The sequence below is a fragment of the Carcharodon carcharias genome, chromosome 4 (assembly GCF_017639515.1).
Source record: "Carcharodon carcharias isolate sCarCar2 chromosome 4, sCarCar2.pri, whole genome shotgun sequence".
NCBI lineage: Eukaryota > Metazoa > Chordata > Chondrichthyes > Lamniformes > Lamnidae > Carcharodon > Carcharodon carcharias.
The window spans coordinates 52,492,089-52,513,866 of NC_054470.1; the positions used below are offsets into that span (position 1 = coordinate 52,492,089).

Sequence of the window (21,778 nt, forward strand, 5' to 3'; positions counted from 1 at the left end):
ATGAACAATTCAGAGTATCAGTGACAGACAGATCATTCTCAGCACCATTACTGACTGTAGTGTGCCAACTGACTGAAATAAGAGTTGCTGATTTCTGAGCCCATTGAATACTGAAATAGTTATTAACTTAGACCTCTGAAGATCTTTTTCTAGCGGTGGAGGTGGTTAGAAGGTTGTCTTACTCTTAAGTAATAAGCTTCAGGAAAGTACGAAAATAATAAGACATGTATCACTTTGTGGCATGGGTGACTACTTTACTCCCTAAAAGCCAGACTGAGTTCAGTAAATTGTTTTAACACTTGAACATTGAAGATGGTTGGCTGGGTCGGCTTACTTGAAGGGCTCTTTTAACTATGGAGAGCCATCCACTTTTAGAAAGCAAGACTCACATAGTATTGGAAAAAATAATTCTGAATATATTCTCTATGGCAGCAATTGACATGCTACCTACAAACATAGCGCTGAAGAAGCTTGACACCATCCAGGACAAAGCAGCCTGCTTGATTTTTTAAAATTCATTCACAGAATGTGGGCTTCACTGGCTGGGCCAGCATTTTTCACCCATCCCTAGTTGTCCTTGAGAAGGTGGTGGTGAGCTGCCTTCTTGAACCGCTGCAATCCATACCGACATGGTAGTGGTTGTGGGTTTGGAAGATTGCACCACATCCATAAACATTCGGTCCCTCCACCACCGAAGCACAGTAGCAGCAGTGTGTACCATCTACAAGGTGCACTGCAGGAACTCACCAAGGCTCCTTAGGCAGCACCTTCCAAACCCACGGCCACTACCATCTAGAAGGACAAGGGCAGCAGATAGATGGGAACATCACCACCTGGAAGTTCCCCTCCAAGTCACTCACCATCCTGACTTGGAAATATATCGCCATGCCTTCACTGTCGCTGGGTCAAATCTGGAGCTCCCTTCCTAACAGCAGCGTGGGTGCACCTACTCCACATGGACTGAGTTGTTCAAGAAGACAGCTCACCACCACCTTCTTAAGGTGGACAAGGGATGGACAATAAATGCTGGTCCAGCCAGTGAAGCCCTCATCCCTGATTTAATAAAAAAAAGGATGTCCCTGTTTCTGTAACCTCCTGAATGACAGAACACAAAACCCCACAAGAGAAGAAAAAAAATTGAATGCATTTTTAGCTTCACAAACCTCATATTGGCATTAAATACATTGGTCACATGAGAAATATCACCCAGTCTTTCTTCCTGATCTGTATTACTTACATAATCCTTTCATTTTAAGAATTAAACAAAAACTGGGGCATTTCACTGAGGCTTCAAGATACTATGAGTAGCAAATTACATAGTGTTACTTATTTAAGGTTTTCCTTTTCTAGGTATGTGTTGATTGTTCAATAGGTACACCATTGAGTAAAGTGATCCAGTATGACATATGTAAAATACAGTCAAAGCATTTTCATGAATAATGGTTGCCATATCAGTACATCCAAAAACATGTTGGTGCAAGAGGTACAGTGAAATATATTTTAAGAACTTTTTCCTGTAAATTTTTCAAATGAACTAATTCTTATATATGCTGACAGCATGATGTCTAGAAAAAAATTTTGGTAGGGTGCATATCTGCTTCTACAAAGCAATGGTCATGTGAAGTACTATCAAGGTATTTTGAAAAAAAATTACCAGAATGCAGTGCGCTTGGAATATATCTTTCCCCTGAAGATATTAGGCCATCAATCTAAATTCAATCATAAGTGAACACCCATCACCAATCTCAAAAAAAATCCTGATTTATTCCATCAGTTTACAAAGTTTTTGCTGAGGTACTAAAATGTAAATGTGTGGAAATTTAGAATTTAGAATTTATCGAAACAACTTCTTCAAAAGGCTATTTACAATGCTGCCTAAAACTACACATCAACACTTTCTGAATCCAGGTTATCTTTAAAGCTGGCAATGTCCTTCAGGATCTTTACAGGAATGAGTTATAGGTTGTAGTGGCAAATATCACAATATAAGGGCAGATACTTCTACTGTTTCTGGGCCAGTAATGGAGCCTGTCAATATTTTGGTCTTTTAAGTTAATGGATGGAAAAGCAATGGGTGGCCATGTTGAGTGGAGTGGTCGTTTGTTTCTGTGGTTGCATTCCCACCTCTGAGTCAGTAGGTAGAGTTTGAGTCCTACTCTAGAAAGCTTTGACAAGTAAAAATTAGAAAATAGTCACTAAATACTGGACTGACATGCAGCAAGACTCTTGGGCCTGAAGAAAGACTTTTGGTTTGGGCCCCATTCTAGACGGCACTATTGAGTTGAGCACTGGCTCTGAATACTGGCTTGATGTTGAACAGGGATACTTGCTGTGAATGCTTCCTTCCCTCAATGCTCCATTATGACGGATAGATATGCCTCCTTAAACTTGGTTGCTGGCCATCTAGAAGGTACTTCAAAGATAAAAACCATGAAAAAGGCAATGCAAAACCACATCAGCTACTCTTCCCTAGTAAGTGGATCAAGAATCTCATGCCAGAAACTTTGAGTTAGGACTAGCCCAAGGGCAGAACACAATGGATTGATGGACCTTGCTAGTGTAATATTCTCCTCACCTAATTTTCCTCCATGCTCTATGCTCAGGTGGTCTAATGATACCCAGGTGGATTAACAGGAGTATCTGCATCATACAATCAAATAATCTACAGAAAAATGTCCTGCTGGGACCATTGAAGGGTTCATTCTGGAATCTGGATTCTTTCCCTTGCAGCAATCAGTCCCAGGCCTGTACTAAGTGTTCATTTCAAAACAATAAATTCTATGTGGGGCAAAATTGCATTGGATGATATTAGAGTATGGTCAAGTAATTGGGTTAATGATTCAACTGACATAATGGACAGAGGGCATTTTGCAGTTCACACAACTTGGGCCAAAAAGGTTTGGAAAATTGCAAATATGACTCCCATCTTCAAATAAGGCATGAAGGATGTGCTATCAAAGTATAGATCTGTAAGCTTTACTCTTACAGTTAGAAAAGTGTTTGAACGTAATATGAGGAGTAATATAAGGCAGCATCCAGAGCAGAATAAGCTAATTCAAGACAGTTAGCATGGCTTTAAGAGCTGGAGGTTATGCTTGACTATTTCTTTGATGGCAGATAGAGGACAGTCAGGAAGACATTTGGCACCATCACACATGATAAGCTACTGCATTAAGTTCAAGTGCATGGGATAGATGGAAATGAATTACAATGATTGGGCAAATGGTTACTTGACAGAAATTAAGGAGCAATGCATGGAGACAATTATCTGGTTAGTAGCCAGTTACCAGTGGAGTGTCATATGCTGCAGTACTGGGCCACTGTTATTCATGTTTTTTATGTATGATCTAGAGGAATTATCCACATTTGCAGATAATACCAAAGTAGGAGCAGTGGCAAATAATGATTATCAAAGTGTACAAATCAAAAGGATTGTGACGAGATTGTTCAGTTGGTGAAGAAATTGTAGGTGCAGTTTAAAGCATGGAAATGTATGGTTACTAGGGATGGTTGATTTGGATATGTGCTAAAAGGGAATTACTGAGGTATCAGTGTAGATGAAAAATCTTGGGATTTTAGTCACTAAAACCATCAGCGCAAATTTACCATGCTGTTAACAATGTTTTGGAATGCAGAGCAAGGGACATAACATATAAAACCAGAGAGGTCATTTTCAAACTGCATTTGGCCTTGTTGAGACCATACCTAAAGCCCTTTCCGATCCCCCTTTTCTCCAATAATTTATATAGATTTTTCTTTTCCCACCTATTTCCATTATTTTTAAATGTACTTCCATCTCTACCTTTTATCTCTACTGTTAGCCTAGTTCGATCCCTTCCCCCCACCCCCACCCCCACTAGGGCTATCTGTACCTTGCTCATCCTGCTTTCTACCCTTAATGTCAGCGATTAGCACATTCCTTAGATAATATCACCACCTTCAACACCTCTTTATCCTTTTGTCTATGATATCTTTTGGCTATCTCCACCTTTCACTGGCCCTCTATCCAGCTCTACCTGTCCCCCCCACCCTTAAACCAGCTTATATTTCACCTCTTTTCTATTTTTCCTTAGTTCTGCTGAAGAGTCATACGGACTCGAAATGTTAACTGTGTTCCTCTCCGCAGATGCTGTCAGATCTGCTGAGTTTTTCCAGGTATTTTTATTTTTGTTTTGGATTTCCAGCATCCACAGTTTTTTGCTTTTATCCTAGAGTACTGTGGTCAGATTTGGGTTCCCTATTTTAAAAAAGGGTATTGAATTGTTAAATGAGAGTGCAAGATGTTTGATCACAAAACTTAAGTGAATGACACATGAGGATGGATTGATCCATCCCACGACTTGAGCCTTTTATTTATCGAAAAGAGGAGACTGAGAGGGGATAAAAGAGAAGTATTTAAAATTCTGAAATGTTTGGACAAAGGGATCCAAGTTGGTTTCCTTGCTGTACACAGAATGTAAGCACAAGGTACCATATTTACAAATTAAGCCGGGGGTCTGAAAACAGCGTGAGAGGAAAGGCAGTCGGGAGATTGAAAACAGCGCAAGTGGAGAGGCAGTCGGGAGATTGAAAACAGTATGAGTTGAGTGACAGTCAGGAGATTGAAAACAGCGTGAGATGAAATGCAGTCAGGAGATTGAAAACAGTGCAAGTGGAGAGACAATCAGCAGATTGAAAACAGTGTGAGTGAAGAGGCAGTCAGGAATCTGAAAACAGCGAGAGTGGAGAAAAAAATATCTAAAAGTGACAACACAGGAGTCCTATAAGTTGATTGGCTGTTAAGTCTAGGCCTTTCCAGACCTGGCAAAAAGGAGATGATTGGTGAGTGACAAGTGAGTTATTACATGATACCATACTGTAGTAAACACTTTATATAAAGTTTAAGGTATGTCAGTGCAGCTTGGCCATGTGGAATGTGCATCCTGTGGAATGTGGGAAGTTATGCAGGCACAAAGTGCCCTCGCTGATTACATCTGCAGGAAGTGTTAACAGCTGCAGAAACTTGAGTTCCGGGTTGTGGAACTTGAGCGGTAGCTGGAGTCACTGTGGTACATCTGCAAGGCTGAGGATTACTTAGATAGCACAGTTAGAGAGACAGTCACACTGTAGCTTATAAGTAGTCAGGCAGAGAGGGAATGGATGGACACAGGAGCATCTAAGGGAAACAGGCAGGTAGTGCAGGAATCCCTGAGGCTCTCTCACTCCCTAACTGCTTTTCCATTTTGGGTGCTGGTGAGTGAGATGATTCCTCGGGGGACTGTAAGTTTGTGGCACCATGGGTGGCCCAGTTGCACAAGAGGGGAGGAGGAAGAGTGGAAGACCTATGGTGGTAAGGGATTCCATAATTAGGAGAGCAGACAGGTGTTTCTGCGGCCGTAGACGTAACTCCACAATGGTAGGTTGGCTCCTGGTACCAGGGTCAAGGATGTCGAATGGCTGCAGGATATTCTTTTGAGGGAGGGTGAACAGCCAGAGGTTGTGGTCTACATTGGGACCAATGACATAGGTAGGAAAAGGGATGAGGCCCTGAAAACAGATTTTAGGGAGTTAGGAAGGTAAATAAAAAGCAGGACCTCAAGAGCAGAAATCTCAGGATTACTCCCAGTGCCATGTGCAAATAAGCATAAGAATAGGATGACTGAATGGTTCAACATGTGGCTGGAGAAATGGAGTAGGAGGGAGGACTTTAGATTCCTGAGGCATTGGGACCAGATCTGGAGCAGGTGGGATCTGTACAAGAAGGATGGGTTACACCTTAATAAGACTGGGACTAATGTCCTCACAGGAGGTTTGCTAGTGTTGTTGGGGAGGGTTTAAATTAGATTGGCAGGGTGATGGTAACCTGAGGGGAAATTCAGAGCAGAGAGGAGAAGCATTGGCAGTGGGAAGTAGAGAAGTAACAACTGATAACGAGGACATACCACACAGTAGGATCTAGGTAAACAGAATACTTGGAGACTTTGATAGAGTTAGAGTAGGCAATAGTAAGCCATTAGATGGGGTCAGAGTAAGGGGGAAAGTAAAAAAAGCCTAAATCAGGGCTAATGTGCGTCTATGTGAATGCACGGAGTGCGGATAATAAGATTGGTGAACTACAGGCACTGGTTGACAAATTGAATTATTATATTATTGCTGTAACAGAGACCTGGCTCAAAGAAGGGCAGACTGGGTGTTAAATATTCCCGGGTACAATGTGTTTAGGAGAGACAGGAAAGGATGAAAAGGAGGTGTGGGGGGAGTGGCAATATTGATTAAAGGTGGTAGTACAGTACTGGAGAGAGAAGGACGAATCTCTCTGGTCAGAGTTAGGGAATGGGAAAAGTGCAATAACATTGATCAGTATAGTATATAGACCACCAACTAGTGCAACACATGTGGAGAAACAAATTTGCAAAGAAATTACAGAGAGGTGCAAGAGTTATAGAGTGGTTATAATGGAAGACTTCAATTATCCAAATATAGACTGGGATAGGAATAGTGCAATGGGACAAGATGAGAAAGAGTTCCTGGAATGCATTCAAGACAATTTTCTGCAGAAGTATGTTTCCAATCCAACGAAAGGGCAGGCAATGTTGGACCTGGTTCTGAGGAATAAGTTGGCCCTAGTGCATCAAATATCAGTGGGAGAGCATTTAGGGGACAGTGACCATTGTATCATCAGGTTTAGGTTAATCAAGGAAAAGGACAAAGAACAATCCAAAGCAGGGATAATTAACTGGGGAAAAGCCAACATCGATGGGATGAGAATGCATTTGTGTCATGTGAGTTGGAATTAAATGTTGGCAGTAAAGACGGTGGCTGAACAATGGGTCACCTTCAAAGGAATAGTGTTTCAGGCAATATTCCCTTGAAGGGGAAAGGTAGGACAAATAAATCCAGATTGCCCTGGATGCCAAGAGAAATAGAGGTGAAGATGAAAAGGAAGAAGTGCACGTACGACAGATGTCATGTAGAAAAAACAAGGGAGAATCAGGCTGAATACATAAGGATTAGAAGGGAAGTGAAAAAACTAATAAGAAAAGCAAGGAGAGAGCATGAAGAGTGACCGGCAACTAACATAAAAGGGTCCTCTATATGCATATAAATAATAAAAGGGTGGTAAAAAGAGAGAGTAGGGTTGATTAGGGATTAAAAAAGGGACTTGTATGTGGAGGCAGGAGAAATAGCAGAGGTATTAAACAAGTACTTTGCATCTGTCTTTACAAAGGAAGAAGATGCTACCCAGGCCGAGGTGAGAGAGGAGGTAACTGGTGTACTTGAGGAATTTACAATTGAGAAGGAGGAGGTGTTAGAAAGGCTATTTTTACTTAAAACAGGTAAGGTACCAGGACTGGATGAGACACATATGAAGATACTGAGGGGAGTGAGAGTGGAAATTGCAGAGGCACTAGTGATAATCTTCCAGTCTTCCTTAGACACAGGGGACTGGAGAATTGCGAACATTACACCCTTATTCAAAAAGGGGTGCAAGGATAAAACTGGCAACTACAGAGCAGTCAGGATGACTTAGGTGGGGAAACTTATGCAATTTACAGTTCATGACAATATTAATAGCTACTCAGACAAGTGCAGGATAATTAATGAAAGCTAGCATGGATTCATTTAGGGAAAATCATGTTTAACTAACTTGCTGGAGTTTGAGGAGGTAACAGAGAAGATTGATAAGGGCAATGCTGTTGATGTGATGTATATAGATTTTCAGAAGGTATTTGATACAGTGGCACACAACAGACTTTTGAGCAAAATTCTAGCTCATGGGATAAAAGGGAAAGTAGGCACTTGGGTGAAAAATTGGCTGAGTGACAGGAAGCAGAGAGTAGTAATAAATGGTTATTTTTCAGACTGGAGGAGGTTTGTAGTGGAGTTCCCCAGCGGTCAGTGTTGGGATCCTTGCTCTTCTTGATATATATTAATGATCTAGACTGTCGTGCGCAGGGCATGATTTCAAAATTTGCTTGTGATACGAAGATTGGAAACGTTGTCAACTATGATGAGGAACTTCAAAAGGACCAAGACATGTTGCTGGCTTGGGTAGACAATTGGCAGATGAACCTCAATACAGAGAAGCGTGAGGTGATTAATTTTGGCAGGAAGAATATGGAGAGACAGTGTAAAATAAAGGGAGAAACTCTAAATGAGGAGCAGGAACAGAGGAACCTCAGTGTATATGTAGATAAGTCATTAAAGATGGCAGGGCATATTCAAAGAGCAGTTAATAAAGTATATAGTATCTTAGGTTTTGCCAATACTAGCACTGAGTACAAGAGTAAGGAGGTCATGTTGAACTTGCACGAGATGCTAGTTAGGCTTCTTCTGGAGTACTGCTTCCAGTTCTAGGTGCCATACTTGAGGAAGGATGTGAAGGCATTGGAGAGAGTACAGAGGAGATTTAGAAGAAAGATTCCAGGGATAAAGAACTGTAGCCATGAGGATAGATTGGAGAGGTTGGGACTGCTTTCCTTGGATAAAAGAAGGATGAGGAGAGACTTGATAAAGGCATTCAAGATCCTGAGGGGTATGGACAAGATACATAGTGAGAACCTGTTACCACTCAAGAGAGCATCAAGACATAGGAAGGATGTGATTGCACTGAAGGGGGTGCAGAAGAGATTCACCAGGATGTTGCCTGGGATGAAACATTTAAGTTATGAAGAGAGGTTGGATAGACTTGGGTTGTTTTCGTTGGAGCAGAGAAGACTAAAGGGCGACCTGATCGAGGTGTACGAGATTATGAGTGGCATGGACAGGGTGGATAGGGAGCAGCTGTTCCCCTTGGTTGAAGGGTCAGTCACAAGGGGACATAAGTTCAAGGTGAGGGGCAGGAGATTTAGGGGGGATGTGAGGAAAAAACTTTTTTACCCAGAGGGTGGTGAAAGTCTGGAATGCACTGCCTTGGAGGGTGGTGGAGACGGGTTGCCTCACATCCCTTAAAAAGTACCTGGATGAGCAATTGGCACGTCATAATATTCAAGGCTATGGGCCAAATGCTGGTAAATGGGATTAGGTAGATAGGTCAGGTGTTTCTCACATGTCGGTGCAGACTCAATGGGCCTAAGGGCCTCTTCTGCACTGTGTTTCTGTGATTCTGTGAAATTGGGGGCACAGATTGAAAATAATTGGCAAAAGGAGTAAAAGTGACACGAGGAAAAATTTTTTCATCTAGAGGTTGGTTGGAATCTGGAATGAACTTTCTGAGAGGGTGGTGGAGGCAGGTTCGATTGAGGTATTCAGAAGGTAATTGGATTGCTTACTGAAAAGAAAGAATGTGCAAGGTTACGGGGATAAAGCAGGGGGGTGGGACTTGGTAGAACACTCTTTCAAAGAGTCAGTGCAGACTCGACGGGCACTGTGAGGATTCTGTGATTCTATGAAGGAAAACAAAATAAGAAGTACAAGAGAAACATTTTTTAATTAAAAGGATATTCAATATACGGAACAAGAAATCTCAATGGCCAGGTCTTCTGTGGGGCAGCAAACATCTTTGGATTGCATCTCCGCTCAAACCTTTGTCTACCCTGATGCTGCTCCACATTTCTTGCCTGGTCTTCCGACCCCGGCTTCTCCAGAAATGCGGAGCTCAGTGTCCATCAGAGAACTCCATCACCATGCTGTTGAATTTGAGGAAGACAAGACCCTAGCTGTCGTATGGTAAGTTTAAAAGTCCACTGTGAATGTTAGTGAATGGCTGAGTGGATGAATGAGTGAATGGGTAGGGTGGTAAGACAAGTAGGTGGGTGAGTTAAGTGGTAAGTGGGTAAGGTGCTAGGTGGGTAGGGTGCTAGGTGGGTGAGGATAGATGGGTGAGGTAGTAGGTGGGTCGGGGGGGGTTGTTGGGTCAGTTCAGGAGGGGTAGTCAGGTTTGGTTGGGAGGGTAGTCAGATGGTCAGGGGTTGGCATGTTCGAGATGGTAGTTGGGACAGATTGGTGGGGTAATCGGGTGGCGGTTAGTCGTGGGTTGAGGTGGAGTGGGAGGGAGGGGGGGGGACGGTCAGTGTGAGTGATTAGGGGGTCAGTCCTGTAATTACCCAGGAGTTAGACTAGAATTTTTCTGTCTAGCATTTCCTGGGTAACTATTCAGGTAAGTATTGTGGAACTGTCTGAAGTTTTCAACTCCAGCTCAGAGTCGGAGATATTCATGGATGGTTGCAGGGAGCAAGGGACTTGCCCGTTGGAAGTTCCCGGCAATTCCCACAGAGGCCAGTGTGTCAGGACTTCTGCAGAGTCCTTATGTGCATCCTGGGTTGTATGTTCAGTATCCGAAGATCCAGAGACCTGAAAATCTGGGCCAAGGGGTTTCAAGAAGGAACTGGACTTGTTATCAACAAATGGAATGCAGGTTTGTTAAAAATGCTTTAAGGGAATACTGAAGGTAGTACCCTGCCTGAAACTGTAAACTATGTTACAATATTGATCTATCAGGGCTCCAGGCCCTTACACCTGACATTTACAGCAGTGTGGAGATAACATCAGCTTGTGCTGGAATTACCACTTCTTCACAAAAGTGGTCTAATTGTTTACTGGAATCAAGACAGATTTGAAGGTTTTGTTGGCTAGTTGTTGTAATGACCTGTTTCGCCGGATGATTGCTGCATAGTTCAAACATTAAAAAACAAATGTTTTACATGTTTGTACAAATACCTAAACTATTTCTGAACAATATGAAGATATAATATTATAATGAAACTACAGTTAGTTATGAACCTACATAACATTAAAGCAATCAAATGGTCCCACAAATGGTAAAGAAAAAAAATCAGATGCATTCATTCCTCAAGTTCCCCATTTGATCAGTGGCCAATGTTTGCTGTGCTTTCAAGGGATGAGTTGAACAAAGGCTGTTAGTTCCATGCAGAAAATTAGAAATGGAACCACAGTGTACAGCTTTTGCAGACTTCCTAGCAGCTGGTTTAGGGGCAGTCATGACAGAAGAAATGCAAATTATAACAGAAACAGAGTCCCACCTTGCTTCAAACTGTAAAATCTCTGATTTTTCATATGAAATGTTAAATAAACGAATATATTATGAATGCTGTTACCTGCAAATTATTGATGATGTATGTATGTTGGGCCCAGCGCGGATAGAAGAAAATCTTTGTTAATGAAGCATTAAAGAGATCGCCACATCAGATGTAAATTCAAATTGGCTTTCAGAGAAAAATTGGACAAGGCTGGAAAATGGGCATTGGAATTGCAATGGGAGTTCATTGCGACATAGGCAGCATGCAAACCTCATGCTGCCAACTAATATAAATAGCAGAAGTGTGATGTCCAGAATTCAACATTCTGCTGAGTGGCAGCACACCTCAGCAAGAGGCCCAAGTTTGTGCAGAACAAGCACCACTTAAAGCTAACCCGAACCACTTAAAGCTAGCCATGACTTGTTAAAGGGGAGGTGCATTCTGACTGCAGTAGGTGCTGGGAGTGGCTGGAAAAGAGTGTCTGACCTGCAAGAAGAATGAATATGATACAACAGGGCAGAGAGCTTGCTCCAAGATTTGTAATGCAGCACTAAAGACCTTGATGCAGGAGATGGACAGGAGAGAAGCCCTCTGGCTGAAGTCTGGCATCTGTGATGCTGTGGACCTCAGAGGGAGCTGAGATGGGTCATACGAATATTCAGGTGAAAATACGAACATACGGATTAGGAGCAGCAGTAGGCTGCTCTGCCATTCAATAAGATCATACCTGGCTGATCTGAATGTAACCTCAATCCCATATTCCTGCCTATCCCCGATAATCTTTCACCAGGTTGTTAATCAAGAATCCATCTAGCTCTACCTTAAAAATATTCAAAGACACTGCTCCCACCACCTTTTGGAGAAGAGTTCCAAAGACTCAGAACCCCCTGAGAGAAGAAACATCTCCTCATCTCTGTATCAAGTGAGTAACCCCTTATTTTTAAATAGTGAGCCCTAGTTGTAGATTCTTCCACAAGAGGAAACATTCTCTCCACATGCACCCTGTCAGGACTCCTCGGGATCTTAAAGGTTTCAATTAAATTGTCTCTTACTCTTCTAAATTTCTGGCATGCCGAATTGCACTCTTCATTGAACCAGGGATGATCCCCTGGCTTGGTGGTAATGGTAGAGTGGGAGATATGCTGCGCCATGAGGTTACAGACTGTGGTTGAGTACAATTCTGCTGCTGCTGATGGCATACAGCGCCTCATGAATGCCGGGTTTTGAGTTGATAGATCTTTTCGAAACCAATCCCACTTAACACGGTGGTCGTGCCACACATGATGGAGGATATCCTCAATGTCAAGATGGGACTTTATCTCCACAAGGACTGTGCAGTGCGCATTCCTACTAGTACTGTCATAAACAGATGAATCTGCGACAGGTAGATTGGTGAGGATGAGGTCATGTAGATATCTCCCTCTTGTTGGTTCCCTCACCACCTGCCGCAGACCCAGTCTAACAGCTATGTCCTTTAGGACTCAGTCAGCATGGTCAGTAGTGGTGCTACCGAGCCACACTTGGTGACAGACATTGAAGACCCCCACCCATAACACATTCGGTGCCGTTGCCACCCACAGTGCTTCTTCCAATTGATGTTCAACATGAAGAGTAGTGATTTATCAGCTGAAGAGGTTGGGTGGGAGAGCAGTAGATGATAATTAGCAACTGGTTTCCTAGCCCATCTTTGACTTGATGCCATGAGACTTCATGGGGTTTGGAGTCAATGTTGAGGACTTACAGGGCAACTCACCTGACTGTATACCACTGTGCCACCACCTCTGCTAAATCTATCCTGCCAGTGGGTCAGGGCATACCCAGGGATGGTGACGGTGGTGCCTGGGTCTGTAGGGTATAAATCAGTGAATACGACCATGTCAGACTGTTGCTAGTCTGTGGGACAGTTCTCCCAATTTTGGCACAAGCCCCAGATGTTAGTGAGGAAGACTTTGCGGGGTCGACATGGCTAGTTTACCATTGTCATTTCCAGTGCCTACGTCAATGCTGGGTGGTCCGTTTGGTTTAATTCCTTTTTATAGACTTTGTAATGGTTTGACACAAATACATCTTCAAATGCTGTATCCTTGTAAATGAACCACTAAAATCACACACTGCTCCATTCACCACCCCCTTTCAATTACAATCTCTATCAACCACGACTCTTACTTCACATTCATAGCTTTACTAGACCTTCACACGCACATCTCACAGCTCTTATATACTGCCAGATATTTACCTATGACAGGTACATCATCCAAACACATTGCACTGCCCTCTTTGATACACTTTCCAATCTCTTGCAGGACAAGGTGGTGTACAACCACAGTTAGCGGGAACTGACTGCCAAGGGACAGGCATGGATGCATGCCCTCATTCAATGGAGGAAAAGGTACTTGCTATCATTGATGCCAGTGGTGGAGCTGAAACCATTGAAAATGATGGTATGTTGGGCAGACAGGGCAGGGAGAAAGGGTTGCGCAGTGCCAGTTCATTGAAAGGCAAGGTTGCACATGAGTTCTGGTGCAAAGGACTCAGATGGTGACTTTGATAGGGTAGTATACAAATGAGAGATATGGTTGATGTTGCCTGCAGCAGACTGAAAGGATCCAGAGGCATAAAAATTCAGGAGTTCGATGACTTTGAGTGTCACTGATGTGGCATTATCCCTCTGGTCCAGCAGACAGTAGAGGTCAGTGACAGACTGCTTGGAGAAACACAGCCACTTCCAACATTGCTCCTCAGAGGTCTAAGAAGGAAAATGTTGGCCTCTAGGCCTCTGCATGAGGTATGGATTTCTGTTTATAGTTGCTATGACCCACACCAGCTGTCTTCTGAGAGGCCCTGGTGGTGTTGGGGGTGTTTGTTGAGGCTGCTGTTGCTCCTTCTCTTCAAAGTCTTTCTCCATCCAGAGAAAAGAAGCAAGAATGTCATTCTTAGCAAATAGAGTCATCTGACCAAACAACAACTTGCCTTTATATTGTGTTTTTAATGTAGTAAAAATGGAAGTCTTGTGGGGCAGTGGTAGTTTCCCTAGCTCTGGGCCAGAAACTCTGGGTTCAAGTCCCACGTTAGAACTTGTTGGCCAGAGAAGGAGTGTTCATGATGTGGTTCAATGGACTGATAATCAGCTCGGGAATCTTCCCACCACCTCCCCACTATTCCCCAAAGGGAGAAAAAAATGTGTGAAAATGTCCCAACTAAGTTGCTTCACAGGACCTTTATCTAACTAAATTTGAAACTTAAACACAATAAGAGATATTAAATGGATGGTTGAACAAATGCTTGGTCAAAGAGGTAGGTTTTAAGGGAGAGATTTAGGGCAGGATTTTCCACACCCGCCTGCTGCTGGGATCTTCCGCTTCTGCTGCAAGTCAATGGACTTCTGGCTGGGGAGCCCCTTCGCCCATGACGGGGCCGGAAAATCCCGGCCTCAGGGAGGGAATTCCAGAACTTTGGGTTTAGGAAGCTGAAAGCATGACAGCCAATGGCACAGCAATTAAAATAAGATGCACAAGAGGCTCGAATTAGAGGACCATGGATATCTCAGAGAATTGTAGGGCTGAAGAAGGTTACAGAGATGGGATATGGGTGAGGCCATTGAGGGATTTGAAAACAAGGATGAGAATTTTAAAATTGAGATGTTGCTGGATTGGGAGCCAATGTAGGTTAGTGAGCATATGGGTGAATGGGGTTTCACCTGAGTTAAAATATGAGAATAGAGTTTCGATGAGCTCAAGCTTATGGAGGGTGGAAGATGAGGGGCTGCCCTGGGGAACATTGGAATGGTCAAGTCTAGAGATAACACTGGCATGGATCAACTAAAGGTTGCATGGCAACAGAAGTTTTGAAGTAGAAATCTTGAAGCTGAAGGTCTCATGGCAAATCAGATATCAGTGATTTTAATGGGTTGGACATCATTTTAATTTGAAGCTTGCTTACCTGAGGATGAGATAAATAGCATGGTGTGAGAATGGAGTGCAGAGCCCTAGACAGTGTTTTAACCCCTTACCTGCCCCATACCCTCTGGATGGGCTTGGCTGAAATTGGGCCCACGTTGTGTTTTGCCTGAACCCATGTGTAAAAGGGTAAGTGGTGATTCTCTAGTGTAGTCTCACATGCTCCTATTCACATAAAAATATAGGATTTGTTTTATAGGAAACACAGGTCTGCCTATGGAAGTTGCTCTGTTCTATGAGCTTGAATTGTCTCCCAACTTTTGCTTAATGGCCTGAAAATTGAAAGCAGACATGCTGAGCTCCATGCTTGATTCTACAATTTGCATTCCAGTTGAGTAAGAGTTTATGCTCAGAGCAGTGCCTCACATTTTCATGGTTGTACTAATATGGTATTCCACAGATCACAGGCATTCCCATAGTGGGTACATATCTGTGTAATAATCCAACCCTTTTTATGTTCAGGTTTTATTATTAAGCACATGATCTTTACTTACAGGAACTTTTTGGGCCACTGCAAAATAAGTTATCTGATATCTGCTGGAAATGAGTCAACTATAATACTTAGACAACTGACCTCCTTAAATTTCTGTTTGACAAAAAAAGAGTAAGAGCCCTTGGAAGTCAATCTTACAACTGTTAATGTGGGGCAGTGTTGGTCCCCATTTCATTACTTGCGTAAAGAATTATCCAAGGGAAAATACTATAACTGGTGTGGCATGCATTCCTGTTTTTATTTCACTATCCTAATATTATATTCATTTTACTCACAAGTCAAGAGTATTAGGGAATACTCTCCAATTGCTTGGATGACGACACCATCCAGGGCAAAGCAGCCTGCTTGATTGGCACCCCATTCATCACCTTAAATATCCACTCTTTCCACTGCCAACACCCACTTCACTGCAGCAATTCAGCAAGGCTTCTTTCACAGTACCTTCCAAACCCATGACCGCTACTACCTAGAAGGACAATGATAGCAGACGCATGGGAACACCACCACCACATGCTCCCCTCAAAGTCACACACCATCCTGACTTGGAACAATATCGCCATTCCTTCATTGTCAGAGTCAAAATCCTGGAAACCCCTCCCCAAAAGCACTGTGGTATACCTGCACTACATGGACTGCATGAGTTCAAGAAGGAGGTTCACCTCACCCTTTTCAAGGGCAATTCGGGATGGGCAATAAAATGGTGGCCTAGCCAGTAATGCCCACATCCCATGTATGAATAAATTAAAAAAATACAGAAGCTAAACTGAAGCAAGAAGCTGTGAGCATAGGTGCAGATATTTTAAAAGTGGTGTATATGAGGCTTCTGTTTAGAAATAGAAACCTATGTCATCTCTGCATTACGTTGAGGCACAAAACGCAATGCCAGCATTTCTTGCCCATCCTGAGGCCTAACATTTTGGCCCAGACCTTCCGGTCTCCGGATAGTCAGAGATTGGGCATACCCCTATGATGAGTTTACAGGATTCTTCGGAAGTCCCATTGCAAGGACTCTGTGGGAATTGCCCAGGAAGTTTGAACTTCCATAATAATAATGCTCTGAAAAAGAGTCATACAAACTCGAAATGTTAACTCTGTTTCTCTCTCCACAGATGATGCCAGACCTGCTGAGTTATGCCAGACCTGCTGAGTTATTCCAGCACTTTCTGTTTCTATTTCAGATTTCCAGAGTTCACGGTATTTTGCTTTTATTTAAGTCTGAACTTCTGACGGGCAATTCTGCTCTCCAAAAAAGTATCCAACTCTGAGTTTGAGTTGGAAACTTCAGAAAGTTCCACTTATTTACCTGGATGGTTACCCAGGAAATGTTAGACAGGGCCTGGTCTAACACCCACCTAGGTAACTATACAACTGACCCCCCCAATCACTCACATTGACCCTCCCAGCTACACCTCTGATGACACACCCGGCCCCCCTACTTGACCTGACTAGCCCTCACCTCCCAATTCCTGCCCCCTTGACCCCCCTGATTCAACCTGACTAGCCCCCACCATCTGACTATCCCCAGCCTCTGATCTGACCCAATTCCCCCGACCCATTTACCCATCTACCCATCAGCTGCCCTACACACTCACCCACCTACCCACCTCACCAATCTACCCACCTACCACACTTGCCACCCTTAGCCAATTACCTTACCCACCCTACCCATCTGCCACCCTACCCACCAACCCACCTCACCAAACTACCAGTCTACTCACCAGCCACCCTTACTTCCCCGACTCCCTTACACACTTGCTTTTCGTAGCTGTTTTCAAAGCAGCTTTGAGACATTGGAAATTTTAACATACAGGAATAAGGCAGCTAGTGCTGTAAAAAAGGGGCGTGGCGTCTGCGCGGATCCCCTGCGCTGCTCCCTACGAGGTCTTCTGCACTGGGTCGGATGTGAAGGAACCCTCAGAAAAATTGGAGCGACGTAACTGTATTTTTTGTCTGATCAGGATCGGAAATAAGTTTTCCGATCCCGATCGGAAGATCTGGGGCAACGATTTACATGGTCTAAATGTTGTCACTGTTAATACAACAATTGCATTTTGTTGGCGGTTTTATATTAAAATGAAATCGGAAGAAAGTGGAGAGATCCTGTGAAATAATTTTTAAAAAAATCACTTTAGAAAGATGATAGACTGAGTGGACCCTGTCAGCAATTGACCCACGACCAGTGCTCAAATGGCCAAGCTATCCAGCAAGTTATTTTCATTTAATGGAGCTCAAAAACTTTATTAAAAACTTCTAATATCAGATGTAAACCAAGTATTGATATAAATAAAAGTAGCAAATTATGTCTTAATCTAACATTCACCTACCTCTCATTTCCCTCTTCTACCACAGGGAGTTGGGGTAGCTGTGTCTGTGGATTGTGGGGGCTCCCTTGCATATTGTGCACAGGGGATGGATGGTTTGGAGGATGGGAGGAAGAAATGATGCCTGTTGCTGTTCCACATCGACTTGAATGCGTGCTGGAAAACATTCCTGAAGAGAGACATAAAAATGTAGTATTACTTAATACAGGCAGAATTGCTCTCAGTAACAATACAGTCACTGTGAAATAAGGAAATTTCTGTCTCCTGGGAGTAACAAATGTTCTCTTGGTATGAAAAATGATCAGATTTAATATTCAACAATTGAAAAAAAATAGTATATGTTCCCTTTCAATAAAAAATTGGATTTGAAAATAAAATTGCCAGCAAATTTTGGAAGAATGCTGCACAGTTTTCTCTTGTTGGATACCTTCCTTGATTTCTACTAGCCAGCTGAAGGATTTCAAATTATCTATGAAATATCCTAAGAAAATTTTGAGGGTCTACTGCTTGGAAAATGCATTACTATATGTAGATTCCAATATGTTTGCAGGTGAACCTATAAACTACATAAATCACAATGTATGCAGATTGTAGTATAAATGCATTTGGATTATAATACATATTTAGATCACAGTGTAAATATGTGTGTAGATTATTGTATAAATGTGTGCAGATTATGAATACATATAGTCTAGAATGTAAATATATGAAAGTACAGTGCAAAACATAAAATATTAAATCTATGTTATTACATTTCAAGCCAGATTTACAGGGAGCCAGGAAGACTCCATGGACCTTTAAAATGGCAGGCAGGACCCGGATTTGGAAGTTCTGTCCCTCCATTTCCAGCTGAAGACATTTTTGCCAGTAGGGGTAAGGGGGCAGGGTGTGATTTGCACAGGCATGAATAATTAATCTGGTGGTCCATTTCAAATTGGTTGAGAGTTCAAATAGACCACATTTTGGCTATTGCAAGAGCCTTAACCTGCAGTGTGGGAGTCATGAATTGATGGAGTAGACGTAAACACTTTTGTAGAGTGGATAAGATGTGTATATCTGTCATGATCTGAAATGTTTTAAGTCCCCTGCTCTTTAAATAAAAAAAGGCTGCAGCTGACAGTGAAAGTTTAAAAAAAATCTCTGTTCCACTGCTTTGATTGACAGGCATGGATTTGGAAAAAAAATACCATTTGTTTGTACAATTTCAATAGAGCTGTTTGTTGATGTTTCACCAAGGGGTTATTATTATGTCATTATGAATGCTCAGCTGAGTTTCAAAAACTACAATTATCTCAGCAGTGTGTTCTGAGTTCACAGATTGATTGACAGCTTAAAGAGGCAATTAGAGGATCAGATGTCTTTGATGTGGTTAGTAAAATTGATGTCTGATTTTGCAAGAGATTAACCATGAGGAGACTTAAAGGCTTTGAATAGGTCTTATGAATGGGAGGTTTTTCATTATCAAGTGTGTATGAGTGAGAGCTGTATTAGATTGTTAAAAGTCTTTTTTTCATCTCAGTTTGGCTTCTGAGGTCTGTCCATGGTAGTTGGGTGAAAAGATATGGAGGTAACATGGAGGATATGAGAGGCTATGGTAAGGGGGGGGAAGGTTAGGACATGAGTTAGTATTGAGCTGGCATGATTGAGGGGCCATGGGGGAGGGTGGGAGGCTGAAGGAGTGTGAGTGGTGAGGGCTAAAGGGCCTAACAACTTCTAACCCAACTGAGAAAAATTCCCAGAGAACTGAGGAATGCCTGCTAACCAGCCCTCCTTAGTACTTGCCCACCTATTGTCATGTCCCAGTATATTATGAAGTTTAGGTCAATACTTTATATTTGTAAAAACTACTAAAGGCTACAAAAAGATGGCATACCAAGGATCTCCTAACTTCTCTTGTGGATTGAAACACCCCCTGTCTCAAGAGGGAACAAAAGGAACTGTCCAGACTGATATTGACTCATTACCTTTCCTGAAACTAATTCAAAAGGATAATTTCAAATTGAATGGACCATTGAGATACAAAGACACTAGCTGTCTCAAATTCTCAAGTTATGAAAGTCATCACACAAGATATATAATAGACCTGGCCATCCACTTTATTTGGAAAAGGACCTTGGGCTTCTAACGGGTCACATGGCGAGACAGAATTTTTGTTGCCTGCTTTTAAAACAGCAAGAAGCTGTTATGGAGAGAGATTTCACCGAAAGCCATCAACCGGTAGCAAGACTTCCAATTAGCCAAGATGAGAAACAACAATATCTTCAAATTGGGAGAAGAATTCTCCCTAACCTATTCCAACTTCAAGTTCAACTGAGAACCAACATCTTGGAAAGTTGATTACAAGGGGCTTCTCAGATTAGTGAAAATCCTCGCTGTACAAGACCTTCACTTCAACTAAGGCCCCAACTCATCTAAGAAACCATAGGCCTGCCATGAAAGATAGACTAATCCAATCATACATTTAATTGTATTATTTCTTTCTCTCTCCTGTATCTAATCTTTGTGTGAATGAAAGTACGGGTCAATAAAGTGAGTGAGACTTCGAATTTTAAACCTCCAGGGCATGTGTGTGATAATTCTTCAAATTCATAAAAAGCTTGCTGCTGGAATTATTTAAATTGGGACAGTTACTCTGAGGGTAAGAAAGCACACCCACTTACATACAGAAACACTGATCGTGGGCAGTAAAAGGAAACACATAAATTCTTTTGATGATACAACATTTTTCTTCCTAGGTCAGTGGGACCGACTCCATCCTGCACCCACACCACCGGAGTGAAAACTGTGTGTATCAGAATACTTTTCACTGAGGTGGATCTGGCAAGTCGGGAAATTTCCTGATTTGAGCTACTCACCTCAGTAGCCAAAATCTGGGCCCTTCATTTCTAAATTGTTGCTTTCTTGTTAAATTGCAAAACAAAATGTCTGAAAACTTGTTAATATAATAGGACTAAATTCAATGCTTCTGCATCCAATTTATAGGCCGGAAATCATGCAATGATACCTAATTTAGCAGGGCAGAGGCCTGCACCTAATCTGCATAACATTTGAGCCACTGCTAAAATGGTTGAGGCATTTTTTTTATATAGACATCCTTGGTGGCCACCTGAAATGAACACAGGTCTCCTTTTGGAAGGTTAAATTTGTTTCACCTAGTCAAAGCTTGCACTGTGCTAGCTCCAACTAGTACTTTTTAGTGACGTGCAGCCAAACGAGCAGCCCTAGCAACTTCCCCCCAAAAAAGGCCCTAAAATGTACAGAAGTGCAGTTTGTTGTGCAGTAGCAGGAGTGCTCAGCTTGGCTTCACGAAACAACAGAAGGCTATTGCTGTCTGGCTCGTCTTTGTCTTATGCCTGATCACCTCTGTGTCCCAGAATAACCTTTGGATCATGGCGCTGAAAGCTCACCTGAATCATTATGATGAATCATTATTTTTATCGGAAAAGGATATTGTAAAATAAATCATGTGGCATAGTCACTGAAAAAAGTTATCTAAAATTTTTACTCCATGGTGCCTCATAGTCTTGTTGTAAACCAGTAGAATCCATAAATACCGATACTGTACAATTATGCTTACATTTAATAAGTTGTTTACGCAAGAAGCAATTTCAAAATTCTTTGTGTCACAGCAATGCTTCTGACAATGAGAGAACTGATTTATAAGTAACAAAATACACTTGTATTTTGCAGAACAATAATGACAAGCATGCTGCAATACATTTACATTCGGTGTTGCCTTAGGGGATTATGTTCATTGTCTGGATCTTTTAGATTAGCAGATTTTTTGCTGCTGAACTGCTTTTAAGTTAGTTTTGAGACACTTAAAATGAGTGACAGGTGGAACAATTGATTGGCCACAGCAGGAGAACATATCAGTAATTTTCATTATTTATGTGACAGGGAGATTTTGTGATTAATCTGGAGCTGGTACTTGTGGTATTAATAAAAATTTAAGATTATAGGATCGGGTTATAGACTATTTTACCTTTACACAATTTTAATATCAGATTATTATTTCTACAGAAACAAAATACAGTAACAGGCTGATAT

The 21,778-nt window shown here is 42.1% G+C and overlaps 1 protein-coding gene across 1 annotated transcript in view; it reads right to left on the bottom strand.

Annotated features, from left to right (window-relative positions):
• The window catches only part of glis3 (GLIS family zinc finger 3), a 675,575-nt gene that overhangs the window by 94,728 nt on the left and 559,069 nt on the right, over positions 1–21,778 (bottom strand). The window contains exon 7 of the mRNA XM_041185484.1: positions 17,732–17,897. Coding sequence (XP_041041418.1) covers positions 17,732–17,897 — 166 coding nt within the window. The remainder of the gene's footprint in view (positions 1–17,731; positions 17,898–21,778) is intronic.